The following is a 27,346-nucleotide window of genomic DNA, read 5'->3' on the forward strand; positions in this document are numbered from 1 at the left end:
TCTTGAATATCACTTGTGATTCATAGGCCACAGTTTGAGGACTTCTCTACCAATAATATACAGCTCTTGCCTCCATCTTCTTTTTAACACTGGACCTTTTAATTGCATTTAATCCATACAGGACTCAGAACATACAGGACAGTTCAGATTCTTCAAAAGAAAAAACACACACACCTTGGAATTGATTAAATGCTGGCAATGTGGATTCAACCCTGACTTATGTTTATGCCTGATGTGGCAATGCCTACTATTTCTTAGAAGTGTGCATTCAGATAAATCTTGTGGAAACTGCCCTGAGGTTCACCAATATGAACATCCTTCTGAAATATTCCAGTGGTCTGAGGACTTTCAGAAACCCACAAGAGGGAGATGCACATGTACTGCTGATTGCCAAATAGGCTAGTACTCCAACACTTGAAAGACAAACCCTCTTCATCTATTTACCAAAGAATAGAAGTCTTGAGTGCTCTGTCCATTTGAGCACATGGCATACTGCCACCACCATCTCATATGTATCTATTCAACTCTGTGGACATAATCTTTATGTACAGTATGTTTTCTTGATGTATCTATTTTTGGCTCATCTTCCCTGAGAAGTGATCTCTTCCTCTTCTCTCTCCCCCTCCCCCTTTTTCAACTGGATCTTTTCTTTATGTCCCATATGACTTAAAAACTACTGAAAAAATGACAATAAAATGTAATTTTTTAAAATTTCTTTTGGTTTCCCATTTACGTTTTTAAATTGAGATTGCAGCTGCTCAACTGACAGTTATAACATTCTCTAATACATTAAGAAGGCATGCCCTTTCATATTTCTACTTGCAGTTGACATACAACTTTTTAACAACTTTGTGATATGCCTCCTTAAGTATTGCTGATTCTAAATTGCTTAATATTAATCAAACTAGCAGAAAGCCAGCTTCTGTTTTTTGACCATGCTGATGTGTTAGTCAGCTTAATCTACTAAATGGGAATAATAATAAAAAGCTTATAGTTGGTTCACATGTCTTTGACTGTAATAAAATGCCTATTGCCACCTTGGGCTCCTGCTGGGAGGAAATTTAGGATATACATCTAATAAATAAATAAATATGTCATAACTATTCTATCATGCATACTGTACCACATGTGATCTCAACATCTATACTGTTTGACTAGTCTGTCATATGATAGTGTAACTTCTCAACTAAAATGTATTTTGTGTTGTAAGCAAAGAAAACTGTGAATAGAATTGTGGGTGCCAATTAATGAGTGAATGGTTCTTTAACTGGAAGGAACTATAGAGCTAAGAAATGCTTACATTTTTGTTGTTTTAGGTCGATCTATCTAACAGTACGGCAAAATTAAGTGTACAGTAGGGCCCCGCTTTCCGGCACTTTGGTTCTCGGCACTTCGCTAATGCGGCGGTTTTGAATTGTATCCATGTTCCATGTTTGGCGCTTGTTCCGTTTTTGCACTGATTTTGTGGCATGATGCGAAGAGCTTGGAAAAGAGAGACGCTGAGTGCACAAATTGATGGCACCTGACGCCCTGAGCGTGCCATCAGAGCTTGGAAAAGTTTCTTTTTTAAACTATGGTTGGGCTGATGGGAGTTGTAGTTGAAACAAGATGACGTGCTCAGCAGCTGAGTCTGAGAAGAGCGTTGGGTGCCATTTTACAGTATGGGGGAGGATGAGCGAGGGAGGCGGTGGAGAGCGCACGAGCGAACAGGCAGGGGGAAGAGTGAGTGGGCAACGGGAGGACAAGCGATGGAGGTGGCGGAGAGCGTGTGAGCGAACAGGCAGGGGGGAGGACGAGCAGGCAACGGAGAGGATGAGCGAGGGAGGTGGCGGAGAGCGCACGAGCGAACAGGCAGGGGGAGGGTGAGCGGGCAATGGGGGGATGAGTGAGGGAAGCAGTGGAGGGTGAGTGAGCAGACTCAGGCAGGCAGCTCCCTCCCTGCAATCCACAGCTGGGAGCCTGCCACAGAAGGGGAGCACTACTCCCCCACCATAGCGAGGGTGAGTGAGCGAGCGAGCAGGGGGAGAGGGCAATGCATGGAAAAGTGGAACATTGATTAGCTGTTGCGCAGGGAGCTTCAGGGGCCAAGAGCTGTTGGCTTGAGCTCCCCGCACTACAGCTTATCGGTGTTCCGCTTTTCGGCAGGGATCTGGTGGTCCCTTACCTGCCGTATAAGTGGGGCCTTACTGTATATTATTGTTTTGAGTATAAGAAAGACCCAAACATGGGTCTTTAGAGAAATTGTGTTAGTTCTGCTGAACTGCTTTATGTTTGAAAGCTCTTTCACTCAATTACCACAACCTAAGTACTTAACAGAACTCAGTGCCCAAACCTAGGGGGGTTGGACTTTGTGATCAAGAAAATTTTGGGACACAGATCCATTGCCAGAATAGGCACTAAAGTCCTTATCCTAATAGCTCTAGGCGTTACCAAACCATGATCCGTGGACCACAAGTCGTCTGCGAGCTTCATTCAGGTGGTCCATAGTGTGTCTGCATCAAATATTCATCTTGATTTGAATTGTATTTTAATTGCTTTTCTTTCTTAAATTGTATTTTATTGTATTACTACTTGAATTCTGTGGAATTCAAATTATAATACAATATAAGAAATAAAAAAGTAATAATAATACAATTCAGAATCATACAGCATCTAGCACAGTGCATTACAATCGCTACAACAGGCAGAAAAATCATTAAGTGGTCCGCCAAGCTCCTCAGCAGTTTTCAAGTGTTCTGTGGGAGAAAAAGTTTGGGAACCAGTGCAACAGGATAATGGAAGCAGACATGCTCAGTCTCCTAGGTTCTGTGTGATCACATGGAAGCTTACTTCACATCTTTATGACTCTACCTTGGGGAAAAGGTCAATTAATGATAGACCATAGTTGCAGAACACAGACTATTGACTGCCTGAGTCCACACCTTAATTGACTTAGTTGTTTAGGCAAAAAAAGGCTGCAAACAGGAGAAATGCAAAAATGTCAAAGGCTTTTGCTGATGGCTAGATAATTAAAATGTTCTGTTGTTACTGAGCTAACCTTGTATAATACTTGTGGGTTTTAAAATTTATTTTTTAAGAGAGATTTGGGAATATGGAGCAAATCCCAGGTGCTGAGTTATCATCTGGTTGCCCGAGGGGCAGTTCTTGTGAGAATGTGTTAATTACCAACCACTAAATATTTTCCAAAAAGCTGAAATTTCATCTACGTGCAAATTAAGATTTTCACTGGTTATTAGAAACGTCAGAAAGTTAGACATTTTTAACATCTTTCAGCTTGATACGAATGTATTTCCTCAGAGGCTAGAACATGAGACAGAATGTTGAGCCAAGGTATTTTTCATTGCCACTTCAAACCACTACATCGGACTTGGATTAAACTAGTTCTTCCCCAACTAGGTGACAGGGGAAGGGAATGGAGAATGAGATACAATGTATGTTTAAAATTGTGTACATTGCAACAAAATCCGGACTGCATACATACACTGGCTGTGTCTACATTAGCTGTTACTGCTCAAGAAAGATAATATATTGAGTTCATAGAAGGCAGGTGACTGAATGTCATTTTGCTATGCTGTGAAGTGTAAAAAGTCAAAATAATGTAATTTTTAAAAAAGAGATTGAAATGGAGAATCATAATGGCATTGTGTAAATATGTAGCTCATTTGTATTTAGGAGATTGAATGCAGTTTTGGTATCACATCTTTTAAAGGATATTGTAGAACCGGAGAACGTAAAAGAGGGGAAAAACTAAAACAGGAGTTTCATCATATTCCCAATAATGAAAGACGTACAGTGTTGGAACTTGTTTTAGTTTAGAAAAGTCATTGCTACAGGAGGATATGGTGGAAACTTATGAAAATACTACGATGCAGAGTGTGAATGTAAATTAACATTTTTTTAAGTCTCAAAATACTGAAATTCTGGATTATCCATGAAATTTATTGCTGTGTATTGTTCTAATATAATTGAATATTATTACCACAAGGTGTAGTGATTGCCGCTAAATTCATATCATTAAGAAAGTTAAATGCATGATGGAGGATCAAGTCTATCAAAGGATGTTAGTGTTAACATTCTCATCCCCGAAAGAGACATGACAGCAGAACCAGATTCAGCCAGATCCTATAACACTTATCTGGGAGTCAGCCCCATTGAACTCAGTGGCCCTTACTTCTGAGTAGACCTGCATAGGTTTGTGCTGTAAATCATGTTTAAAAGGGTTTAGTATTATGACTATTTATTTCAAATTTACAACCAAACCTTCCTCCCCAAAAGAAGCCCAGAGCAGCTCACAATAATAAAATGACATAAAAATCACATTAAAACAATTTAAAACAACTCTATAACACATTGCTGGTTAAGAACAAAAGGAGCATGTGGCTGAGGAGAGCTCCTGTGCTTGCTGTCTCCCTTATCACTACGCTTCGTCCTCAGGTTCTTCTGGTTCACATCTGGTATTGGAGTCCAGCAGAGAGAAGTTTTGGGTCAGTAGCTTGCAGAGAAGCAAGCTGCAGATACATGGGGACTTTAGGGTCCCTCATATCCCCTTACCCCAGACATCATGTTCTGTGTTATTATAAACAGGTGAGGAAACATTGGAGATGGCTGTCCTCATTAACTTCTGCTTCTATGTTGGGCCTTGAGTCTGATCCAGTCAATGTTGATAATTAAAATAAAATCATACAAGTGAGACTGCTAGAAAATAACAAAAGGAAACAAGGCTTAAGTTATGTCATCTGTATAGAGTCATCTGAAATAGCGTTGTACCGTGCCATCTGTATCGTCATCTGTAAACAGTGTCATACTAAATGAGGGGATAGAAAAATTACTATCTTACTCCCTAAAAAGGTTTAGACCTATGCTTACAAAGACTAAATTAGTACTTGAAACAATATTGACTAAGTCTGAGATGTTGAAACCCTTGACATGTAGACTGTTTTTAAGTATCTACAAGGATGCTTTGAACAGAAATGTGTGTGCTGTGTCTAACCAATTTTATTAAGAATATTAGCCGAGAACCCTGTGTATTCTCAGCTATGTGCATAGAGCAGTGGCAGAGCCTGCTGCTGAGATCCTGTTTTCCCCCTCATATGTGCTTGTTCACCCTGGATATATCATTAGAACAGATTTTTTTGTCTTAGCTTATTGTTTATTATAAAGAAAATACTTTTCACCAAAACTTTCTTTGAGAATTAAATTTAGCCATTTTGACCCATTTGAGTCTAATCTGTTGTCCTTGGCAATTCAGAGGTCTTGCTTGGGATAAAATAACTGAAACCTGAGTAGTCAACAAGTGTGTAGGAGGAGCTGTGGAATGGAGCAGTTCAAGATGCAACTCTACAGCCAAGTGAGATGTAATGAGCAGGAGGCTGCTTTTATAAAAGCTGTAACCCAATGTACTGAAAGGAATTGTACTTCAGAATAAACTGAGCCTACTTTGATATTTTCAAGCCTGGAAATACTAGTTGTTATGCTGTAGAACATTTTGACATTCTTATAATATAAACTGGTTTGTGTTTTGGATTTCTGTTTGTGTGAATTGGACACATCTCTGAAGGCAAGTATATCTTAAATATGTTGATTCTGATAGGAGAAAGAGTTGGGTTGCATATCATGCAGCGGACCTTATTTTTGAGCCAAATTCATTGTGTGAGGAAGGCCACATGTTGCAGATGCATATAGGTAATGTGAAGTTATCTACAGATTTCTTTTAAAGGTAATTTGTTGATTTAATAAGATTGTATAGTGTTATGTTTAATCATATTACTGGCAAACAGGCTTGACAGTAGCAGGACTAATAAGCTAACCCTCCTCTTCACTACCACCTTGAGACAGAGTCACAAAATTGATTTTGTGTGCTTTCTTGGATATCTTAAACATCTGACATGTTCTAATGTCTGGTACTGCCACAGCAGCAAAAGGATTGGTTTTTTCCTGGTACTGGTTTCAGAAAGTCCTTATGTTTGCCGTGTATCATATTTCACAGCTATTTCATTTTCCTCTTATTGCAGCCTGTGCTTATAATTTTGAAACAGAAAGCTTGCATTTTTAACAAGGCATTGAATTTTAATACATTTCTGGATAAAAATTAATTGACCAATGTAGAAATAAAATATGATAATATGCCAGGTTACAATACAATTATTGTTGCATGGTAAAAATAATTAGTAGTGATGGAATCCAAATTCATCTGAGTCACTGTCAGGAACAGAACATTAAATGTATTTCCAAAATAAGCAGTAATTCATTAGACCTTGTTCCTAAAAACGTGGAGGGAGCAGGAAGTAATAACAAGCTGGCTAAATAACTGAAAAGAGTTGGATGCTTTTCCCAGGCTTTTATACGGTGGAGGAATTTAGATCAAGGTACTAGAGCAACTCCTCTAAGGGGAAAGGTTACAATGTTTGGGGATGCCCTTTTGAATGAAGATTTGGAAAAAAGCCAAGCAAGGGGGGACATGAAGAGAGATGTATAAAATTATGCATGTTGTAGACAGGGAGATAGTTTTTCTCCCTCTCTCCATAATAATAGAACCCAGGATCATCCAATGAAACTAAATGGTGGGAAATTCAGGACATACAAAAGGAAGTACTGTTACACATAGCTCATAGCTTAAGACAGCCTTTCCCAACTAGTGTGCCTCCAGATGTTGTTGGACCACAACTCCCATCTTCCTGACCATTGGCAATGCTGGCTGAGGCTGATGGGAGTTGTGGTCCAACAACATCTGGAGGCACACTGGTTGGGAAAGGCTGGCTTTTAAGGTATGGAATTAACTACTACAATAATAAGGGATGGTAACCAACTTGGAAAAGACTAGATAAATTCATGGAGGATAAGGTTGTTAGTAGTTACTAGTTACAGTGGCTGTATTACACTCATTATCAGAGACATACTGCATCTGAATACCTGTAGCTGGGGAACAACAGTAAGACCGTTGTGCTCATGACTTGCCTGTGGACTTCCCATAGTCATCTGGTCGACCAGTGTCAAAACAGAATACTGGACTAGGTAAGCTTTTGGTCGGATCCAGCAGGGCTCTTTGATGATTCCTACAACATCGTGGCTGCAGTCCATGTTGAATGTCAAAACTGGTGATGTCCAGTAACAACCCCCTAGAAAATTGTGTTCTGGAAGCTGCTCTTTTGGCTGAAAACAAGCAATGTATAATATTTGTTAAGTGTGAACATTTTTCTTTTTACATAACTAAAAACTATAAGTATCTCATTACAAAGAAGTCTAACTATATCAGAAGCTGTCATCACTTTCAGCTATACTGATTTTTGTAACATGTAAAAGGAATAACAAAAAGGCAAAGAAAAATGATTAATTACTTGTTCTAACCAAACTGGTTGTAGTTATTTTCAGTGGCAGAAGCTCATGCTAAGAGAATGATATAGCAGTTCTGAATACCTTTGTAATAAATTTATTTTGTATGTAAGGACACCAAAATGTTCCAGCTTTGCAAATTTTATTTTATTCTGTGTCGTTCCCCCACCCCTTGTAGCTAAGGATATTGTTTGAGTCAATCTGTGTGTAACAGTGTAAGATGGGCATTCCCAAAGCAGGACTCCCAGGTATCAGGATGTCTACAGTTCTGTGCCCTGGCACCTGTGAGACTCTCACTCCCTCTCACACCTGGATGTCCTCCCCCAAGCAGGTGGTGGTGCTTCTGTATGGGAGCTGCTTAGTGGTGGCCATTTTAGAAGCCCCTAAATGCATTGTCTGGCAAAGCATTTTAGGATTCTAAAATTGTTCCCATCCTCATGAGGTGAGGTCATGTGGCTTCATCTGCTCTGGTAAAGAAATGTGGGGTAAGGACCTATGGGGGGGAGTGAAAGCAAAGTAATATTGTGAGGAAGGGAAAGTTGGAGGAGAGGAAGGAGTAGCCATAGTTGGTACAGTGGTGAGAGAGTTGGTTGGGTATGATTCTGAGAGAGAGTTATTTTAGGAAGGATGTGTGTGTGTGAGAGAGAGAGAGAGAGTGAGTGAGTGAGTGAGTGAGTGATCCTGAGAGCGGTAGAGTTTGCAAAGGGTGATCCTGAGGGGAGGAGAGGCAACAATTTTAGCCATTCCTCAAAGGCAACCATTATATGTTGATACCCATGTCAGTTTTTTCAAAATTCCAAATTGCCCTCAAGCCCAAAAAGGTTGGGGACCCCTGATGTAAGGCCTTGAAAGTAGTGTCTTAACATGTTTTGGTCATTTTCTTCTGTATTCATTTTATGCTGCCCCTAAAATTAAGTCTTTGTGTAGATCATGATAAACTATGGAATGCTTTAAAAGAAATGGGGGTGCCACAGCATCTGATTGTCCTGATGCACAACCTACCCTCTGGACAAGAACTGTAAGAACAGAATATGGAGAAACCAATTGGTTCCCCATCGGAAAGGGTGTGACACAAGGGTGTATTATATCCCTATTTGTTTAATCTATATGCAGAACATACCATATAGAAAGTGGAACTGGACCAAGAAATATCAATCATTTAAGATATGCAGACGATACCATACTACTAGCAGAAACCAGTAATGATTTGAAACAAATGCTGTTGAAAGTTAAAGAAAGCACAAAAGCAGGACTACAGCTGAACATAAAGAAGACTAAAGTAATGACAACAGAAAATTTATGTAGCTTTAAAGTTGACAGTGAGGACATTGAACTTGTCAAGGATTGTACGTTGGCACAGTCATTAACCACAATGGAGACAATAGTCAAGAAATCAGAAGTAGGCTAGGACTGGCGAGGGCAGCTATGAGAGAACTAGAAAAGGTCCTAAAATGCAAAGATGTATCACTGAACACTAAAGTCAGGATCATTCAGACCACGGTATTCCCGATCTCTATGTATGGATGTGAAAGTTGGACAGAGAAAAAAGAAGGTAAGAGAAAAATCAACTCATTTGAAATGTGGTGTTGGCAGACAGGTTTGCAGATACCATGAACTGTGAAAAAGACAAATAATTGGGTGTTAGAACAAATTAAACCAGAACTATCACTAGAAGCTAAAATGATGAAACTGAGGTTATCATAATATGGACACATAATGAGAAGACATGATTCACTAGAAAAGACCATAATGCTGGGAGAAACAGAAGGGAGTAGAAAAAGAGGAAGGCCAAAGAAGAGATGGATTGATTCCATAAAGGAAGCCACAGACCTGAATTTACAAGATCTGAACAGATGCTATTGGAGATGCTATAACAGGTGCTATTGGAGGTTGCTGATTCATAGGGTCGCTATAAATTGTAATCAACTTGAAGGCACATAATAACAACAACAATTTTTAAAATTCCTTTGCTGATTGGGCTTCATTAGACAGATAATCCTGTATGGCTCTGTCTCACTGGATAAACATTACGATCTTTATAATAATGAACCTAAATTTTCAAGATGCCAGTCACCTGGCTGGCTGAAGGGATTTATAAACTTCCATTTTTTCACCAGTAACCATTGCAACAGTTTTTTGCTTGAAATTGATGACTTCCATGCATACAGTAATTGTTTAATGCCCATCAGGTTCCCTCCCACTTCCATATAGTGTGCAGATGCTATAAGGGAAGTGTTTCACACATATTCGCATTGCAGGTCTGTGGAGTTTCTCCATGACTCACTTGCATTTTAGTGAGGTTTTGGATCAATATCACATTTTTTACTTGTTTCAGTCTTTAAAGTCTGGATTCCCTCTGAGTGTTTTGTGTATCGCCATGAAAACTTAAGGCGTTAAGAAAGCATTTCTGAGTTCAGGATTATATAGTTTGTAAGATTTTATTTTAGTCAAGAAATCAAAAGAAGGCTAGGACTGGGGAGGGCAGCTATGAGAGAACTAGAAAAGGTCCTAAAATGCAAAGATGTATCACTGAACACTAAAGTCAGGATCATTCACACCACGGTATTCCCGATCTCTATGTATGGATGTGAAAGTTGGACAGTGAAAAAAGCGGATCAGAGAAAAATCAACTCATTTGAAATGTGGTGTTGGAGGAAAGCTTTGTGCATACCATGGACTGCAAAAAAGACAAATAATTGGGTGTTAGAACAAATTAAACCAGAACTGTCACTAGAAGCTAAAATGATGAAACTGAGGTTATCATACTTTGGACACATCATGAGAAGACCTGATTGACTAGAAAAGACAATAATGCTGGGGAAAACAGTAAGGAGTAGAAAAAGAGGAAGGCCAAACAAGAGACGGGTTGATTCCATAAAGGGAGCCACAGACCTGAACTTAAAAGATCTGAACAGGGTGGTTCATGACAGATGCTCTTGGAGGTCACTGGTTCATAGGGTTGCCATAAGTCGTAATCAACTTGAAGGCACATAACAACAAACAACAAAGTATTTTCTTTTAAAATTAGGTTATGGGAAGCAGCAGAATGGCAGGGTGTATTTTTAATTTAATATAGCGGATTCTGAAAAATCCATGCTGGCTATAGTATACAGCCACTGTGGTGGCTGTATAATTAAGAGGGCAGAAATAGCAAAGAAACAAGAATAGGTGTTTGCCAACAAATGTGTGCTCTAGTTTTATTTGAAGAATAATAAGAAAACTGTTAACACTCAAATGAGTTTTCATAGTAAAAAAAATCTGTAAAGAGAAACCAGCATATTGGAATCAGAATACACAGTGGAACCAAGGCACATTGCAGTTTGTTCCCTATGCCTTCCTGAGCTAGAAACCGCATAGGAGGATGGGGCAGTAAAAAGGGAATGGAAGATGGATATCAATAAAGGCATCAGGGAAGAAGATGAAGATGGATTGGAAGGAAGTGAAGCCTGGGAATTTGGAGTAGAAATATGAATTAAGGAAATAAAAAGGAAGTTAAGAGGAAAAGTTGAGAGATACTTGAAACTGAAAGGGAGAACAAATGACTGAATGAAACAATTTAGCAGTGGAAATGGATAGAAGGATCTGTTTAAAAGTTCACTTGACAAATTTTGCACCTGTATTCATTAAATAAATAAAAACTTAATTTTTTTACTTATATCATTTTTATATGTAAAAGCATTTACATATATATCCTTCTATCACTTTGACCCAAAAACTTAAAAGTAGTAAATTTGTGTCTTGCATGTACCATTTCAGACTGCAACATGGAATGCAGCTCAATTTTTTTAAAAAAAATATCTTACATACAGAACGCTGTAACAGATCAATACCATACATTTAAAGCACATCCAGTGCAGATTTAAGTAGCACAACTTTCCCCAAAGAATCCTGCGAACTGCGGTTTTCCCCTCACAAAGCTGCAAATTCCCAACAACCTTAACAAACTACAGTTCCCATTATTCTTGGGGAAAGTCATGTGATTTAAATGCATGTTAGATGTGTTTTAAATGTGTGGTATGGATCTGCCCAGTGGCAGAGAAGGCTTATAATATATACTTTTACCCTGATATGATAGTTTTCTATATGTAGGAATCTCTTGTCATGATTGATCGTTCCATCTTGCATGTGTCTGTCTACAGTTAAAAGTGGCACCTTCCAAACACATATTTACACCTCACCAAGAACTAGGTCTGAGTATGAAGCCTTGCTGCCTTTCCAAGCAAACATGCCAAATCACCAGTTGATTAGAGACTTCTTTAAGTAGAAATAAGATTATTTATTTATTTATTTAATTCAATTTTTATACCGCCCATAGCAAGGCTGTCTGGGCGGTGTACATCAAATAAAAATATATTTACATTCAATTTAAAACCACCTAATCACCAAATCAACAATTTAAACATATAACAAAAGCAAGATTAACATAATAAACCCATATTAAATACAAATCAAAAGTAATTCAAAGAAAAAGATGGAACATATAACTATCTTTACAACATTAAATACAAAAGCTGAAATTATTAAAAATTATTAAAAAAGATATTAAAATAATAAAATATTAAAATGCCTGGGCAAAGAGGAAGGTTTTCACCTGGCGCCGAAAAGATAGTAATGTAGGTGCCAGGCGTACCTCGTCAGGAAGGGTGTTCCATAGTTCGGGGGCCACTACCGAGAAGGCCCTCTTTCTTGTAGTAGCCTTCCGGGCGTCTTTCTGAGTAGGCACCCGGAGGAGGGCCTTCGATGTTGAGCGTAGTGTACGGGTAGGTTCATATCGGGAGACACGTTCCATCAGGTATTGTGGGCCCGTGCCGTGTAAGGCTTTATAGGTTAAAACCAGCATCTTGAATCGGGCCTGGAAACATATAGGCAGCCAGTGCAAGCGGGCCAGAATCGGTGTCACATGTTCCGACCGTTTGGTCCCGGTTATTAATCTGGCCGCTGCATTCTGCACAAGCTGCAGTTTCCGAACCATCTTCAAGGGCAGCCCCACGTAAAGTGCATTGCAGTAGTCCAATCTTGAGGTCACCAGAGCATGGACAACTGAAGCAAGATGTTCCCTGTCCAGATACGGGCGTAGCTGGGCTACCAGCCTAAGTTGGTAAAAAGCACTCCGTGCCACCGAGGCCACCTGCGCCTATTATTATCCCAATAATAGGGATTAGTTTGTAATCTCAAGTACAACACATGAAGAAAAAACTGTAGAAAATATTGGTGCTGTAAGAAAAGAAAAGCCCACAGAATAACAATTTTATGCTTCAGACTATCAAATGAGATACTGTATAATTTAATAATGATGCCATTTTGAACTAAAATATTAACCATAAATATAGGCACACAGTGATTCCTGTTTATCCCCTTGTCCTATATTGAGTATTGAATATGACAAAGATTTCAGACACAACCCTTCTTGAATTATTTATTTATTTATTTATTTATTGCACTTGCATACCACCCCATAGCCAAAGCTCTCTGGGCGGTTTACAGCAATCAAAAACATTAAAACAAATATACAATTTAAACACATATTTTAAAAACAATTTAAAACACAATTTTAAAATTTAAAACAATATAAAAACAATTTAAAACACATGCTAAAATGCCTGGGAGAAGAGGAAAATCTTGACCTGGCGCCGAAAAGATAACAGTGTTGGCGCCAGGCGCACCTCGTCAACAACATCATTCCATAATGTTTTCCTTGCTTTTGTGTTTGCTAGAATAACAAGAATATAGGGTGGGCAGCACTTACCAAAAAAGGTCAGTGGCAAGAGGGAGGGAAGGGAGGGGTGCTTAATCCTCTCATGCCTGCTCATTTTTTTCACAAATGCTCTGCCAGGCCCTTTTCTTTCCTCTCAGTTTCACAGCCTGGCTGGGGAAATTAAAAATTTAAATGACCATTGTGGGAAAATTTATAGGGTAGAATTGGTGGATGGAGAATGGATTAAATACTACTCCTCCCCCATCCACTAATTTTCTCCTGCATGTGCCCCCCTTTCCTACTTCAGCGTTACTAAGGAAACCATTGTTTCTCTTGTAACATCTAGTTCCGCCCTTCGATCCCTACACTTGAGAACAGGTTCTGTGTCGTGTTAATGTTATAATCTTTATTATAACAAATTATGAAGCTGAAATGTATTTTATTTTCTAAATAGCATGATATTTCCCATTATTAAAATAGTATATTGTGTGTGTCTTTGTAGTACAAAAGTTATAACAGATTGTGTCCATGAGAAGTAAGCTCTATCATAGCTTTCAGTTACAGTTTTCGAGCTGTTAAAGTGCTTGAGCTCTGCCCATATGTAGGGGCATATAGATTTCACGTACAAAATGAGAAATTGAGAACAAGATGCACAAAGAGTATCCAAAGCAGAAGATTTTACTGGGGAGTGTTGGCACCATCCTGCTTCCACTCTGGAAAAGCAGTCAGGAGGAGGAGGACCCTAACAGGATGTGTGACCTTCTGCATGAGCTCAGAGGATGAGAATTTCCCATGCAGTTAGGGAGGGACAGTGTACTAGCAGCTTGTGTTCTGTAATGCTTCAGAACATTTTATACCTAGTAATAAAAAACAGGTGAACCATACCAGAATGATGATGGGACCCTCTCTTTTCTTTTTAAAAAATTTACTACTTTGGAAGATGATTGTCTGAAAAACAGGATAAAAATTTAGTAAATATGTAAAAATATTTTTATGGTATGACTTAAACCTGGCAGTTGCCAGATTAAAACAAAAAACCATTTTTTAACTGCTGTGTAGGGCAGATAGTTGGATCAAAGTCATTTCTGTTGTGTTAGTCAATAACATTAAATAGGCAGAAATCTAAGAACTTTAGCACAGTGGATCAGCTGATATAAGAAAAGTCTTTATCAGTTTAACTTTATTTCCACTGGACGAGCTTTTAGATTTTTGGGGGGGGGGGGCTGTATTTCATTATGTGAAGTCATGTAAAATTATTCTGTGCTAAAATCTAGAGTTTTCTAAGAGGAGCCATGACTCGTGCATCTGAAATGATTTTACCAAGGGTCTGTTTGGTGGTATTGCTTAAATAATGTTTTGAGTTAGTGTCTGTCTTCTAAAATGCACCTTTAATGTACTTACTAATATTGCATTCAAAATAATGCATTTTCTCTGAGAGCTTTTTATGTGAGTTTCTATAGAAATTTTTGCTGGCAGATGCTACTTAAACAAGACCTACAAGAAAAACTACTGTATATGGGTTTCCTTTTAATAAGATTTTTTTTTCTGATTCTCAGTGTTGGTGTTTATTTTGCCTGAATTTTAGAAATATACCCATGAAAATAATCATGCATTAAAATAGGATTTGAATGATTAGGCAGTAGAGGAATTACCTTTATAACTCCTCCATTCTGATGTACTTTGTCATGACAATTGTCTGGTGCCTGCAAAACTATGAGGAGTAACAGCTTGTCTCTGGGCATACTGACTGAAATATGGGAGGAGTGATAACAGCTTGAATTGAATTCATAAACATCTCTTAGCTTTGTTAGCAACTTCAACACCCTCGAGTATATTTCCTCGTTCAAAGTGTGCATATGGCACTTGATCTGTCTGTGTCTCTTGCATGCTGCTAATCTGAATGTGAGGGAAAAGGCTTTCTCTGCAACGTTCTTATTCCCATCAGCCTTCTGAATGACAATAATCATTATACAGAGCATCTAACTCATGAAGGAAGAGGGTCCACTGCAACGTAGGTTTTCTTCATGTGCTGGAGTTTCGGTTCCTCTACGAGCTGATGGTCGGAAACTTGTCCGGAATGCTTCATTCGGAGGATACAATGAACTTTCACCAGTCTTTCGAGGTTTGTTTTGTCTCACTTTTTAATGTTGTTGCAAAAATAGCTCTTATTATAAAAGCTTTTACAAACACTACCTTTTAAAAAACACAGTTTTGTAAGATCTTCTGACAAAGCAACTGGATTCATGTTGAATAAAATGAGATTTGGAAATAGTAATTCATGATTGATATGCATCCTCTTGACAGCGCTTTCTATAGGCTCAGTGTAAATAACTGGGTGTGGTGCATTGTAGATTGAGTGTGAGTGTGATTGTACTTGATCAGACAGCTATTTTACTGAATATGGGCGATGTTTTTCTTATCTGCAACTAAAGAGAGTTCCCAGTATACAGAGATCTACAACCATATGCTTTCCAAGTAAATGGAACATTACTAATTCTGTATGCAGGTCCTGAAGTCAGGAGAAGATGACATACAGGACTTTCTAGCCTTTTGACTGTAAAAAGTCATTAAAATATATATATAAAGGCTATCTTAGATCAGTGTTATGTGCTTTACTCTTCACATCCTTTCATAACAAAGAACTTGGAAACACTCAAAATGATGTATGTCTGGTTTGCATCAGTTCTAATGGACTTCATCGGTCTTCAAAGTTTACATATGCAAGGGTACTGTAATGGTGTGAGTTACTACTGTAGTAACTTTATTTACAATGGTTTATTTAAAACGATTGCAATCTTCAAGCTAATTTCATTTTAATGTACCTATTAGCGGACTACTTTTTCTATTGAGTCAATAGTTTGACCACAAGCATGCTGTCACTCCCCTGGAAATTAGAAATAACACCCTGTTTTCATATTTTTTGTGTAAGTAATATACTTCTGAACAACAAAGCAAAGGTCAAATAGAGTTACTTTACTTGTGCAATCATTTACTGCAAATTTCTGAGTAACTACAACACTGCCTGTTTCCCTTTTGTGGTTTGGCTGTTAGGACATCCGAACCAAGCCAGTAAGTTGTATAGTGACACTCTTAAGGACATATGTTATTTATTGACTGTGTTTTTGCCATATTTTACTGAAAGTCCAGTTTGGCATGTAAAATGGTTAATACTTACAGAATGAGCACTTGTATGCTAGATCTCAAATGCAACTAATCATGAGAACAAGGTAATGTAGCTAAATGTGTACTCTGACCTTACCTTAATTATAGCCTTTTACTGAATTATCTCACTAAGAAACCCAATGTCTGTTGTTTTGAACTTCATGCTGTCTAATATCTTGGTAGGTGGCATTTGATTCATATTCTTTTTCATCAGTTTGTTTGTGTAACTTACTTAGTGGCTTTCTCCAGAGCATAGAGCACCAATCTAGAGGATTTTATTAAGTCAAAGAATTGTATTTTAACTGGCAGATACTCCACAATGTTTGAAATTCACATTAATTTTAAGAATTTAAGTTTTCTTACCACAGGATTGATATTTTCTTTTTTTCTTTTCATTAAAATCCGTACAACTTTTTGAGGTAGCAAGTCCCATGAAATTCAGTGGCACTTAACATTTGTGTAAATGTAATGAAGTTTTTGTTACCAAAAGAAAAGTGATTAGTGTGCACAGGGTGATATGTGTTTACCCTCCCGCAGAACAGATGTTTGCTTGCCCAGCAGGACTTCCTCCTTCTCCCTCACCTCCTATGTACCCTCAAAATCTGCTGGGGGGGTTGTTGAGGCTCAGGGGCTGGGAAGGTGAACGATAAGATGCTTGTTGCTTTAAGGCTGTATTATAGAGAAAACTCTGGAGAGAAATAGCACAGCAGAGGAAGGAGGAGGAGGCAGCATTTCTGATCCCTCCCCTACTCAGTGAAATAAATAGACTGATATTTATCAGTTATAGACTGATTTTCTTTGTTACTATTGGATTTAAGCCTCCATATGCATACTTGTTGCTCAAAGTGAGTTTCCTTATGGACGGGTTGTTTCCATGAGGCTGGTAGAGTACTAGAATATAGCAGTCTTATAGTGAATGCCCACCTCTTAAGACAGGCAGCTGTATGAGACTAGACTGATGGAATCTTTCAGCAGGAAAATGAATAGGTTTGCGAGTGAGCAAGAAAATGGGAAAAGTTAGAGAAACATGCTTAAAGTTAAATTTATGACTTGATACTTTACTATATGATAATACAGGATCAGTAGATAATATTCCTTTTTGGTCTCCCCTGCCTCTAATATGCCATCTACCTGTAGATATGGTAGACCTTTCTGTGTAATATCAATCTGTGTGGCAGTGTAAATTAATGACATTATACATAATGATCTGCACAAAAAATGGAAAAATATTTAAGTTTTCCACCTGATCCTGCTGTTGAATCTTCAACTTCAGTGACAGCTGAACCTAAATCAGAAAGTTCAATGGTTCTGACGTACTGATTTCAGTACATGATTTGGCCAGGAAAAAGGAATTAATTCAGAGAAACAGTGACATGAATAAACTAAGAATTATTATTTTACCTTCTCAGAGCAGTATAATTTTTCTTAGGCCTGTTAAAATTAAATTTGTGAAAAGCTTTTGTGTGGGAACTTTGTATAAATTTCTTCTTAATTACATGCATTAAATGTTTAAGCTGCTTGCTTCTCAACACTGAGTCTGCTAATTTTAATGTGTTGAACCCAATGTCACTGGAGCAGAGTTCAATATGTGCAATGGGATTTCCCCTCTCTTCCACCTTTGCAAACCCCCACACTTCCCCCAGATCTGCTCTAGGAGGTCCTTCAACCTTCCAGAGCAGATATTTTGGGCACATAGGGGAATTCACAAAGGAGGGAGAGAAGGGGAAGTCCTGTTGTGTGAGTGGACCTCTGTTCTCCTCACGTAGGGACACTGCTGGATGCAATCCAATGTCTTTTTTGTTCCTAAAATGTCATTGCTTCAGTGCCTCTCTTGTGACATTGAAGGTACATATTCTAGATGTGCATAATTTGCATTTTTCAATATATTGCAGCAAATAAATGTTTGTAAACGGTACATACCACTTAGAATGAGTTTGCATGATCAAATGTAGGCCAAAAGAATGCGTATGGAAGACTAAATGTTATAACTAAATCTGTGGTTGAGATTCAAAGAAAGGGCACACCTTTGTGTGAGACTAGGGCACCCCCAAATGGGTATAGTCTTTCCCTCCTGTTGTTTGAGCAAGAAAAGAGTTAATACTCCAAGGACTCTGTTGCAAGCTCCTCCCAAGAAGTGTTTTTCTGTTTCGCTTGAGCATAATTAATGAATTTATTAAAGAATTACATCATTAATTATTACCACACAAAAAATTACTTATTCACAAACTCCTGATAGTGGTGAAATGCTCAAACATTTAAAAAAGAGCTCATCAGCGGTCTTTAAAGAAGTCAGAAATACAGCAAAAGCAGCAGGAGAGGCAGGCTCAGTGGCATGGACAGCCCACTCGGAGAAGGGACAGGCAGTTAAAGATTCAAGCCATGATGGTGTGGCTTAATACTGCTGCAGCAGTTCCTGGAATTGGGGAGATGGGTCCCATTGTAAGTGAACACTAACTTGCTTGTTCAACTTGGAACTGCTATGGCAAAAATAGCAAGCAAAACGTCATCTACATGTGGTTGTCTGTCTTATACTCTCTCTTTATGTTAGAATCATGGAATCGTAGAGTTGGAAGGGGCCTGCAAGGCCATCAGGTCCAACCCCCTGCTCAATGCAGGAATCCAAATTAAAGCATACCCGACAGGTGGCTGTCCAGCTGCCTCTTGAATGCCTCCAGTGTTGGAGAGCCCACTACCTCCCTAGGTAATTGGTTCCATTGTCATACCGCTCTAACAGTTACAAAGTTGTTCCTGATGTTCATTTGAAATCTGGCTTCCTGTAACCTGAGCCCATTATTCTGTGTCCTGCACTCTGGGACGATTGAGAAGAGATCCTGACCCTCCTCTGTGTGGCAACCTTTCAAGGACTTGAAGAGTGCTATCATATCTCCCCTCAGTCTTCTCTTCTCCAGCCTAAACATGCCCAGTTCTTTCAGTCTTTCCTCTTAGGGCTTTGTTTCTAGTACTCTGATCATACTCATTGCCCTCCTCTGAACCTGTTCCAGTTTGTCTGTATTCTTCTTAAAGTGTGATGCCCAGAAGTGGACACAGTACTCAAGATGAGGCTTAACCAAAGCGGAACCAGTACTTCATGTGATTTGGAAACTATACTTCTGTTAATGCAGCCTAAAATAGCATTTGCCTTTTTTGCAGTCATATCACACACTGTTGGCTCATATTCAACTTGTGATCAACAACAATCCCAAGATCCTTCTCGCATGTAGTATTGCTTAGCCAAGTATTCCCTGTCTTATAGTTGTGCATTTGGTATCTTTTTCCTAGGTGAGAACTTTGCACTTATCCCTGTTGCATTTCATTCTGTTGTTTTCAGCCCAGTGCTCCAGCCTATCAAGATCCCTTTGAATTTTGTTTCTGTCTTCCAAGGTATTAGCTGTCCCTCCCAGTTTTGTATCATCTGCAAATTTGATAAGCATTCCCTGCACCTCCTCATCCAAGTGATTAATAAAAATGTTGAAGTCCACTGGGCCCACAACCAAGCCCTGCAGTACCCTGCTTGTTAGCTCCCCCCAATTTGAGAAGGAACCATTGATAAGCACTCTTTTGAGTACGATTCTGTAGCCAACTGTGGATCCACCTGATAGTTCTTCTATTCAGCCCACATTTAGACATTTAACTAGCTTGCTAATCAGAATATCATGATGATTTTTGTTATATGAAATACAACAGAAATCAAGTTGCAAGTATTGACCCTAGATGTTAAATGTGGTATCATGAGCCCTATTCAGCCTTGCCGGGCAACGGCGTGGGGCGGGGGGGCTCTGGGTGTCACCTTCCTCATGGTGATTCATATATCACATGATATATGAATGCATGGAGCAATGGGATGCTGCCCACTGGCTGTACCCCACAGCCATGACTTCATACAAATCTCAGGAGACCCTGTGCATATAGAAGTTGCTGCCTAATCTCCAGTTAATTTCAAATTGCTCCAGGGAATCTTCCAAGTTCCTGGTCAGTCTACCAGGAAAATAGTGTTTATAGCTAATAGTTTTCCCAGCAAAGTCTGAGTAAAGTAGTAAATACACTTGTTGCAATGAGGAACGTAGTTACTGAAATCTGCTTTCGTTTACATGAAGAATGGAAGTTAGCCTCCTTATTCAGCTTTGCACAAGGTCTACTTCATGCTGTTTATAATGCATTGATTAGTTCACACCCCTGGATGTGTGTGGTGATATGGTGTGAATATGATGTTGCCTTATCCACTGGATGACGTATTATGCCAGGAACTTATTCTTTGGTTACATTTCCTTCTCATTTTCTGATGAGAAAGCATTGCTTTGTTGGAGCTGCTGAAAGCTGGGCCTGGCCTGGCAAACCAATTTACCTTTTGATTGAAACTTTCTATAGTTATTATCTACATGCTTAAATGTGCTACATGCTACTGATAATTGGATATTTTGATATCCAAGTGAGTCATATCAAATACCTAGAAGATAAAAAAAGAAATTATTAATGGGTGGGTTAATAGCTATTATTTTATCCTTTGAAATGTGTAGGACAGCTGGCTATAAGAATCAGGTTAACAGGTTGGGAACAAGAACCATTTTTTTTGCTGTAGGTCTCCCACAACATAGTCTTACTAGTAAACAAAAGTTTCCTAGTTGCAGCAGCATCACGTGCGGGGGGGTGCGAACCTCCGGTGCACGCCCTCGAGGCCAGCCACCCCATCCATGCCCCTGGGAGGGCGTGCGCCGGAGGGGCACCCAGCCGGAGAAGGCCTGGGAATGCTGGCGCGCCTCCCTCACCCCGCCGACGCTGCTCCCGGTCTCGCCCGCCTCTGAAAAGGAGTTGGAGCAGCCTTGCCGGGCAACGGCGCGGGGCGGGGCGGCTCTGGGTGTCACCCCCCTCATGGTGACACCCGGGTGCAGAACGCACCCTCCACACCCTGGTAGTGACGCCCCTGCCTAGTTGTAAAGGAATTATGAAACCATTTGGTGAAAAAATGATGACATATGCATCACATTCCTGTACAGGAGTTTTGTTTAAGATGTTTATAAAAACTTTTCTTAAGGAGCCAGTGTGGCATAGTGGTTAGAGTGTTGGACTACAACCTGGGAGACCAGGGTTTGAATCCCCACAAAGCCGTGAAAGCTCACTGGGTGACCTTGGGCCAGTCACTGCCTCTCAGCCTCAGAGGAAGGCAATGGTAAACCCCCTCTGAATACCACTTACCATGCAAACCCTGTTCATAGGGTTGCCATAAGTTGGAATCGACTTGAAGGCAGTTCATTTTATTTTCAGAGATGTTTTTAGTGCTTTATCATTTGTTATCTGCCACCCTAGAAGGAAGGGTGGGATATAAATTTAATAGCAAATGAAATAAAAAAAAATCCTAAGCATATTTAGTTAGAATTTAATAGTTTTGTCTTCTTCCAACTAAGCTTGGTATATTTAGGATTTTGTCCTTAATACACAGAACTGTTGCAACCATCTCAAATTCTCTTTTAAGGTTTTGACAGAGGGAAGGATGATGCATCACAAAGTAAAGATGATTCTGCGCAATCAATGTCAAAAAGCAAGGTAAGTGTCTAGCTTTCAGTCAGTATAGTACAATTTGATACATCTAAATGAGTTTGGGTACTCGGTTGCAATTTAATTTTTTCCATAGTTGCTCCATTGTTTCAGTGCTGAATTCACAGTACACTATTTTCTAAATACCATAGGTATGTATTTAATAAAGAAACACTTGAAAATCAAAGAGTGTAGGTACTTTTAAAATCAGTTTTTTCAATTAAAATGTTGTTTGCGTCCAGTGCTACCTCATACTAGTACTAGTAGAAAGAAGCCAAGTCCTCTTTGGGTCATGATTTTGCAACCCTTTTCACCCCTGACTGAGATGTTATTCATGATGGCATAATACTGTTCTCAAGTAACATAATGTTGAATGAGGGAAATGCTTTAAAAATATTTTGCACACTACTTAAGTGACTTATTTAAAATAGTAAGGAGAGTCTACATGTAGTCCTTGGTTATAGCACAAAAGCAAGCACTAATTAATACTTATTTTAAAAGTCAGTTTGTATGAAAAAAGTGAGTGCTGCTCAGGGGTTCCAGTAGTCCTCTACTGAATTCTTTTAGCTACTAGGTTAAGATAAGTCTGAGGCATATGATGTCGGATTGTTCACCTGAAGAGAAAAAGTTCCTACTGAGAAGTGCTGAGGCCAGCAGTTTAGACCTTTATTGTTCCCAGTGGAGGAAAAGCTGAAGTGATTTTCCTCAGCCATTGGAGTGAGGGGGGCATTTGGCTTGAAAGTGGCTTGCTTTATTTCAGGGGTGGATAATCTTATTCCTTAACTATCTGAGATTTCCCTCCTTCTCACTGACTTGCCTTCTTCTTGGACCACAATGACCACTGGTGAGTCCTCTGCTCTGTTGGCACATCACACAGTCTCTGCTTTCGCATTCTCTCTCACATGTATATCAGACTCAAGTCTTTTTTCAACCACACAGACCAGACTCACTCTCTTTTTAAGTTCAGATAATTAAAAAAACCCAAATCTTTAAGCAATACTTGGAAGCTTGGTGCTGGGCATGTTGCATGTGCTTGCAAAAGCATATGTGTTCTGTATTTACAGCACATAGGCACGCTAGAGACCAAATAGTGCAATATTTTTAAATGCTTCCACTCCTCCTCTGATTACTACACCTTCATGATTCCCGATTGTATGAGCAGACCCAAGGAATCAGAAACTGAATTGATAAGATATGTTCAAAGAGTAGGTCATAGTCTTACAAATATATATCTATGAAACAAGAAACCAAAAGTAAAAAAGGAATGAAAGTATAAATGGAAAGAAACCAGTGGGTATTTAGAAATACAGTTAATAATAACAATATTTAAGAGCCAGTGTGGTGTAGTGGTTAAGGTGTTGGACTACAACCTCAGAGACCAGGGTTCGAATCCCCACATAGCCAACTGGGTGGCTCACTGGGTGACCTTGGGCCAGTCACTGCCTCTCAGCCTCATGAAAACCCTATTCATAGGGTCGCCATAAGGCGGAATCGACTTGAAGGCAGTACATTTATTTATTACATGACCTTCCTTATTTTTTCTGTCTTTATCCACATGGAATCAACATTTTATGGGTGCACTATGAAGGGAACTATTACATAAGATAATTGATGTTTGTAAACCTACGTGCATGAAGTGTCAAAAAGAGGAAACGTAGTTTCTTCCATATGTAGCTTATGTTTTCAGTTGGAATAAAATTCTAATGAAGTTTAGTTTAATAACTGAAAGAATAAGAGGAATACAGTTACCATTGTCTTATACAAAAGATGTACTGTATAATTATGATTTATTTATTTGGGTACTTGTAAACTACTTCTAGGCCATGCAGCCCCCTCAAGGCAGTTGACATCCTGAAACGAATTAACAGTAATGTGCAATCTTCACAATAATACTTTAGTCTAAATGCCAGCAGTATAATAATAGAAAATAGAACAACCAAAAAAAACACAAAAAAACAGCAGTTAAATTACAGGCCAGCCTCAAATTAATAGATCAACAGCAGATGTAAACAGCTAAGAGCCCGTCTTTTTATAATAGTGAATGAGGGAGCCAAGCACATTTGCCACAGGAAGGGGCTCCGTGTTAATGGGAGCATCACTGAAAAGCCCCTTTTCTATCCATCAGCATAACGGACCTTACTGGTGGGTGTGCAAACAGGGTCTGCAGACTTATGGGTCCAGGTGGTCCTTCATATATGAAACCTGGTTGCAAGCTGTTTAGGGCTTTCAAGCCAATAGCTAGTACTTTGAATTGGGCTCTGAAGCACAGCGGCCACCAGTGCACTTGGTACAGAATTTGGAATGACATGCTGTTATTGCTCGGTCCCTGTAAGCAACAAGGTGTCAACATTCTGCACTATCTAAAGCTTCCAGGCAGCCCATACAGTATTGCAGTCTGGTTTTAACTAAGGCATGAATGACTGTGGCAAAATCTGCTTTCTCCAGATTATGGTGCAGGTGAATCATTTGCAGCTGATAAAAGTCACTCCTTTTCAACAACTCCACCTGTACTTTCATTGTTAGTGCCAGATCCAGATTTCACACATGAGAGCTGCTCCCTAAATAATCTTATGCAGAACATTGGGAGAATAACCCTCTGTCTTCATGGTATCTTAGTGGGGAAACAAACTCTATGAATATGCCATTATTAGTGTCAGTGCTGTGTTATTTTCCACGAGCTGCAGTCTTTGAACCATCTTCAAGGGTAATTCCACATAGAGCACATTGCAGTAGTCAGACCTGGAAGTTACCAGAGCATGGTTTATGGTAGCCAGGCTATCCCAGTTCAGGGAAGTCTGTTACTGATGAACTAACCATGGCTGGCAATAGACACTTAAGCTTCCAGTGACAAGGTAGAATCCAAGAGTATCTCCAGACTATGTACTTGAGCTTTTATAGGAAGTGTGGCTCACACCAAGTCGCAGAACTTCCATCTGATCAGGGTTCAGTCTCTCCTTATTGGTCCCCATTCAGCCCATCATTGCATCCAAGGACCAGTTCATCCCCCAGACAGCTTTACCTGATTCTGATGGAAAGGAGATAGAGAAAAGTGTTAAGAGCATATTGATAACAACTTGTCCGAAATTCCCTGTGATGGCACCCAGTTGCTTCATTTAGATGTTAAATAGTGCAGAAGATGGAATTTTGCAGTTTCATGGGGCTAAGCAGAAATCTCCCAATGCTGCCCTCTGAACCCAGTCCAGAAAATAGGAATGGAACCACCCTAAGAGTGCCTCAAATTCCTGGGAGTATTATGGCCAGTGGTATCAAAAACCACCAGCAGATCAAGGAGAAGAAAAAAGGTTGCAGTCCCTCTGTCCCTCTACTGATACAAATGGTCAGTCAGAATGGCCAAAGCCTTCTTTGTTGCAAAACCAGATTTAGAAAAGTGTAACACTTATGTGTACTTGTGAATGAGTTTGGTGAATTGGAGCCTTTGACTCATCTTTTTATACTGGAGTTCTGTGTATTTGTGTGCACATATATAAATTATATGACACTTTTTTAAAAAAAATGTAGGAATGTTTTTTCAGAACATTAGCCTTAAATGTAGCCAGAAGATTTGACTGCTTCTTGGACATCTTACTATTAAGCAATGGGTGTCAATAAAACATATGTTTTGATGTACAGAGAAACATCCAAAGTTTATTTTTAGTCAGTCAGTTGTAACTCATCCAGAATTTAGTTTTAGTCAGTAGCAGATGCTGAGAAGTTCCTAATGAGTTAACTTGGTTACAATATCAACTACTGTTGAGTGATGGACTGCTAGAATAGCTCTGCAACTCTGCAGGGTTCACATGTCATTCTCAACCAGTTTCTTTCCCCCAGCTATTGGACAGAAGATGCAGAGAAACCATTTTTAGACCTTTAAAGACAGGATAATTAAAAATCATCTGATGCCACAGCAATGTGTTTAATAAAGAATTATTTGCAGTGGTATAGCATTTAAGTAAGGTAAATTTATGTACCTCTTAAAGCATGGTGTTGGGAAAAACAAGCTGTAATAGTGATTTTGAATAGCACTGATATACCAAATTCAGTGAACACATCATAGTTTGGAGAATTTCCATATTTCCCTTGATGGGGTGGGCGGGGGGGGTGTTCATGCATAGGTGGCCTTGGACAAAAAAAGAGCTATTGTGCTTGCATATGCAAATCTCAGTGGACCATTTTTGTTAAACTCTGTACTTTCTTTACACTGTATTATTATTGTTAGACTATGGCAGAAGAAGCCAAAGACTCGAAGTACCATATGAACACTTCCTTGAGAATTCATTTACAATCTCTTTGTATGCCCTGATTAAATGAAGCAACATAAATAGAAAACTTAAGAGCTTCAACCTGAATAACATAGTGGTTTTCCTATTTCATTTAATTGAAGTTTGACTGAAAAGCAACTGCTTTCATCCTGTGTTCATTATTTTCTTCTGTGATGTATATTTTCAGTCAGAATCTAAGCTTTATAATGGCTCTGAGAAGGACATCACTGCCTCCTCCCCCAGTTCCTCTACTACCAAGCTTACAAAGAAGGAGTCTCTTAAGGTGAGTTGCTTTCCAAAATAGCATATCTACAATCTTCAGCCTATATAACATTGCTTTCAGTGGACTCGGAAGCTAAATATGAGCTACACAAGAGCTTTAAAGAAACATCAGAATGTTCTAGGATATGCCAATGCTACTTCAGCCAGTGTCATAATTTCCTGCAGTAAAAATGTTTTTGACAGAATGCATCTTCAGAATGCACTCCTTTCTCTACCATGAACATAATCCTCCAGTTCTAGAGTGTGGGAGATGGCACAAAATAGGCTAAAGTGCTTTTTGTCTTCTGCAGGCCAGTTGCTGGAGGTGAGAGTGCTCTTTGCACTCAGGCCCGTGTTTGCGGGCTTCCTATAGTCATCTGGTTGGTGACTGAGTTTGTAGGCCTATGGATGGGCTGTACCACATTTTATACAGGAGCATTCAAGCTTGTGGGCTCCCAGCTGTGTTCTAAAGTGGTGTAGCCTAGACATGACTTTACTGCTTTGGTGAGAACTAGCCACAGATAAAGTAGGTATGGTATATTGGGTGTTGCGGCTAGGGTTGAGAGTGGTTACTTGGACTGAAACAGTTCATCACTTTGAAAGTGGCACGACTATTTCTGCTGAAAATATTGTGTTACCAGCCCGTTACTGCTAAGGAGTGGTATTGGGACCTGTGCTTTTTAACTTGTTCATAAATGATCTAGAGATAGTGGTGAGCAGTGATGGTGCTAAATTGGTCAGGGTTGTTAAAACAAAAAGGGATTGCAAAGAGCTCCAAAAGGACCTCTCTAAATTGAGTGTATAGGCAGTAAAATGGCAAATGTAATTCAATGTAACAAGTGTAAAGTTATGCATATTGGAGCAAAAAATCTTAATTTCACATATACACTTATGGGGTCTGAACTGGTGGTGACTGACCAGGAATGGGACCTTGGGGTCGTAGTGGATAGCTTGATGAAAATGTTGACCCAATGTGTGGCAGCTATGAAAAAGGCAAAATCCATGCTAGGAATCATTAGGAAAGGTATTGAAAATAAAACCGGCAATATCATAATGCCATTATATAAATCTATGGTGTAGCTGCATTTGGAGTACTATGTACAGTTATGGT

The 27,346-nt window shown here is 39.2% G+C and overlaps 1 protein-coding gene across 4 annotated transcripts in view; it reads left to right on the forward strand.

Moving 5' to 3' along the window:
- OSBPL8 (oxysterol binding protein like 8) overlaps window positions 1-27,346 on the forward strand; it is a 181,921-nt gene that overhangs the window by 64,646 nt on the left and 89,929 nt on the right. For 2 of the 4 annotated variants that reach the window (XM_061639701.1, XM_061639704.1), the window contains 2 exons: window positions 21,654-21,724; window positions 26,162-26,257. In XM_061639701.1, coding sequence (XP_061495685.1) covers window positions 21,654-21,724; window positions 26,162-26,257 — 167 coding nt within the window. Of the gene's footprint in view, window positions 1-5,451; window positions 5,558-14,998; window positions 15,147-21,653; window positions 21,725-26,161; window positions 26,258-27,346 lie in introns of those variants that run through there. The other 2 variants (XM_061639702.1, XM_061639703.1) reach the window with 2 other exon arrangements.

This window comes from Rhineura floridana, chromosome 8 (assembly GCF_030035675.1).
Source record: "Rhineura floridana isolate rRhiFlo1 chromosome 8, rRhiFlo1.hap2, whole genome shotgun sequence".
NCBI classification, from domain to species: Eukaryota; Metazoa; Chordata; class Lepidosauria; order Squamata; family Rhineuridae; genus Rhineura; species Rhineura floridana.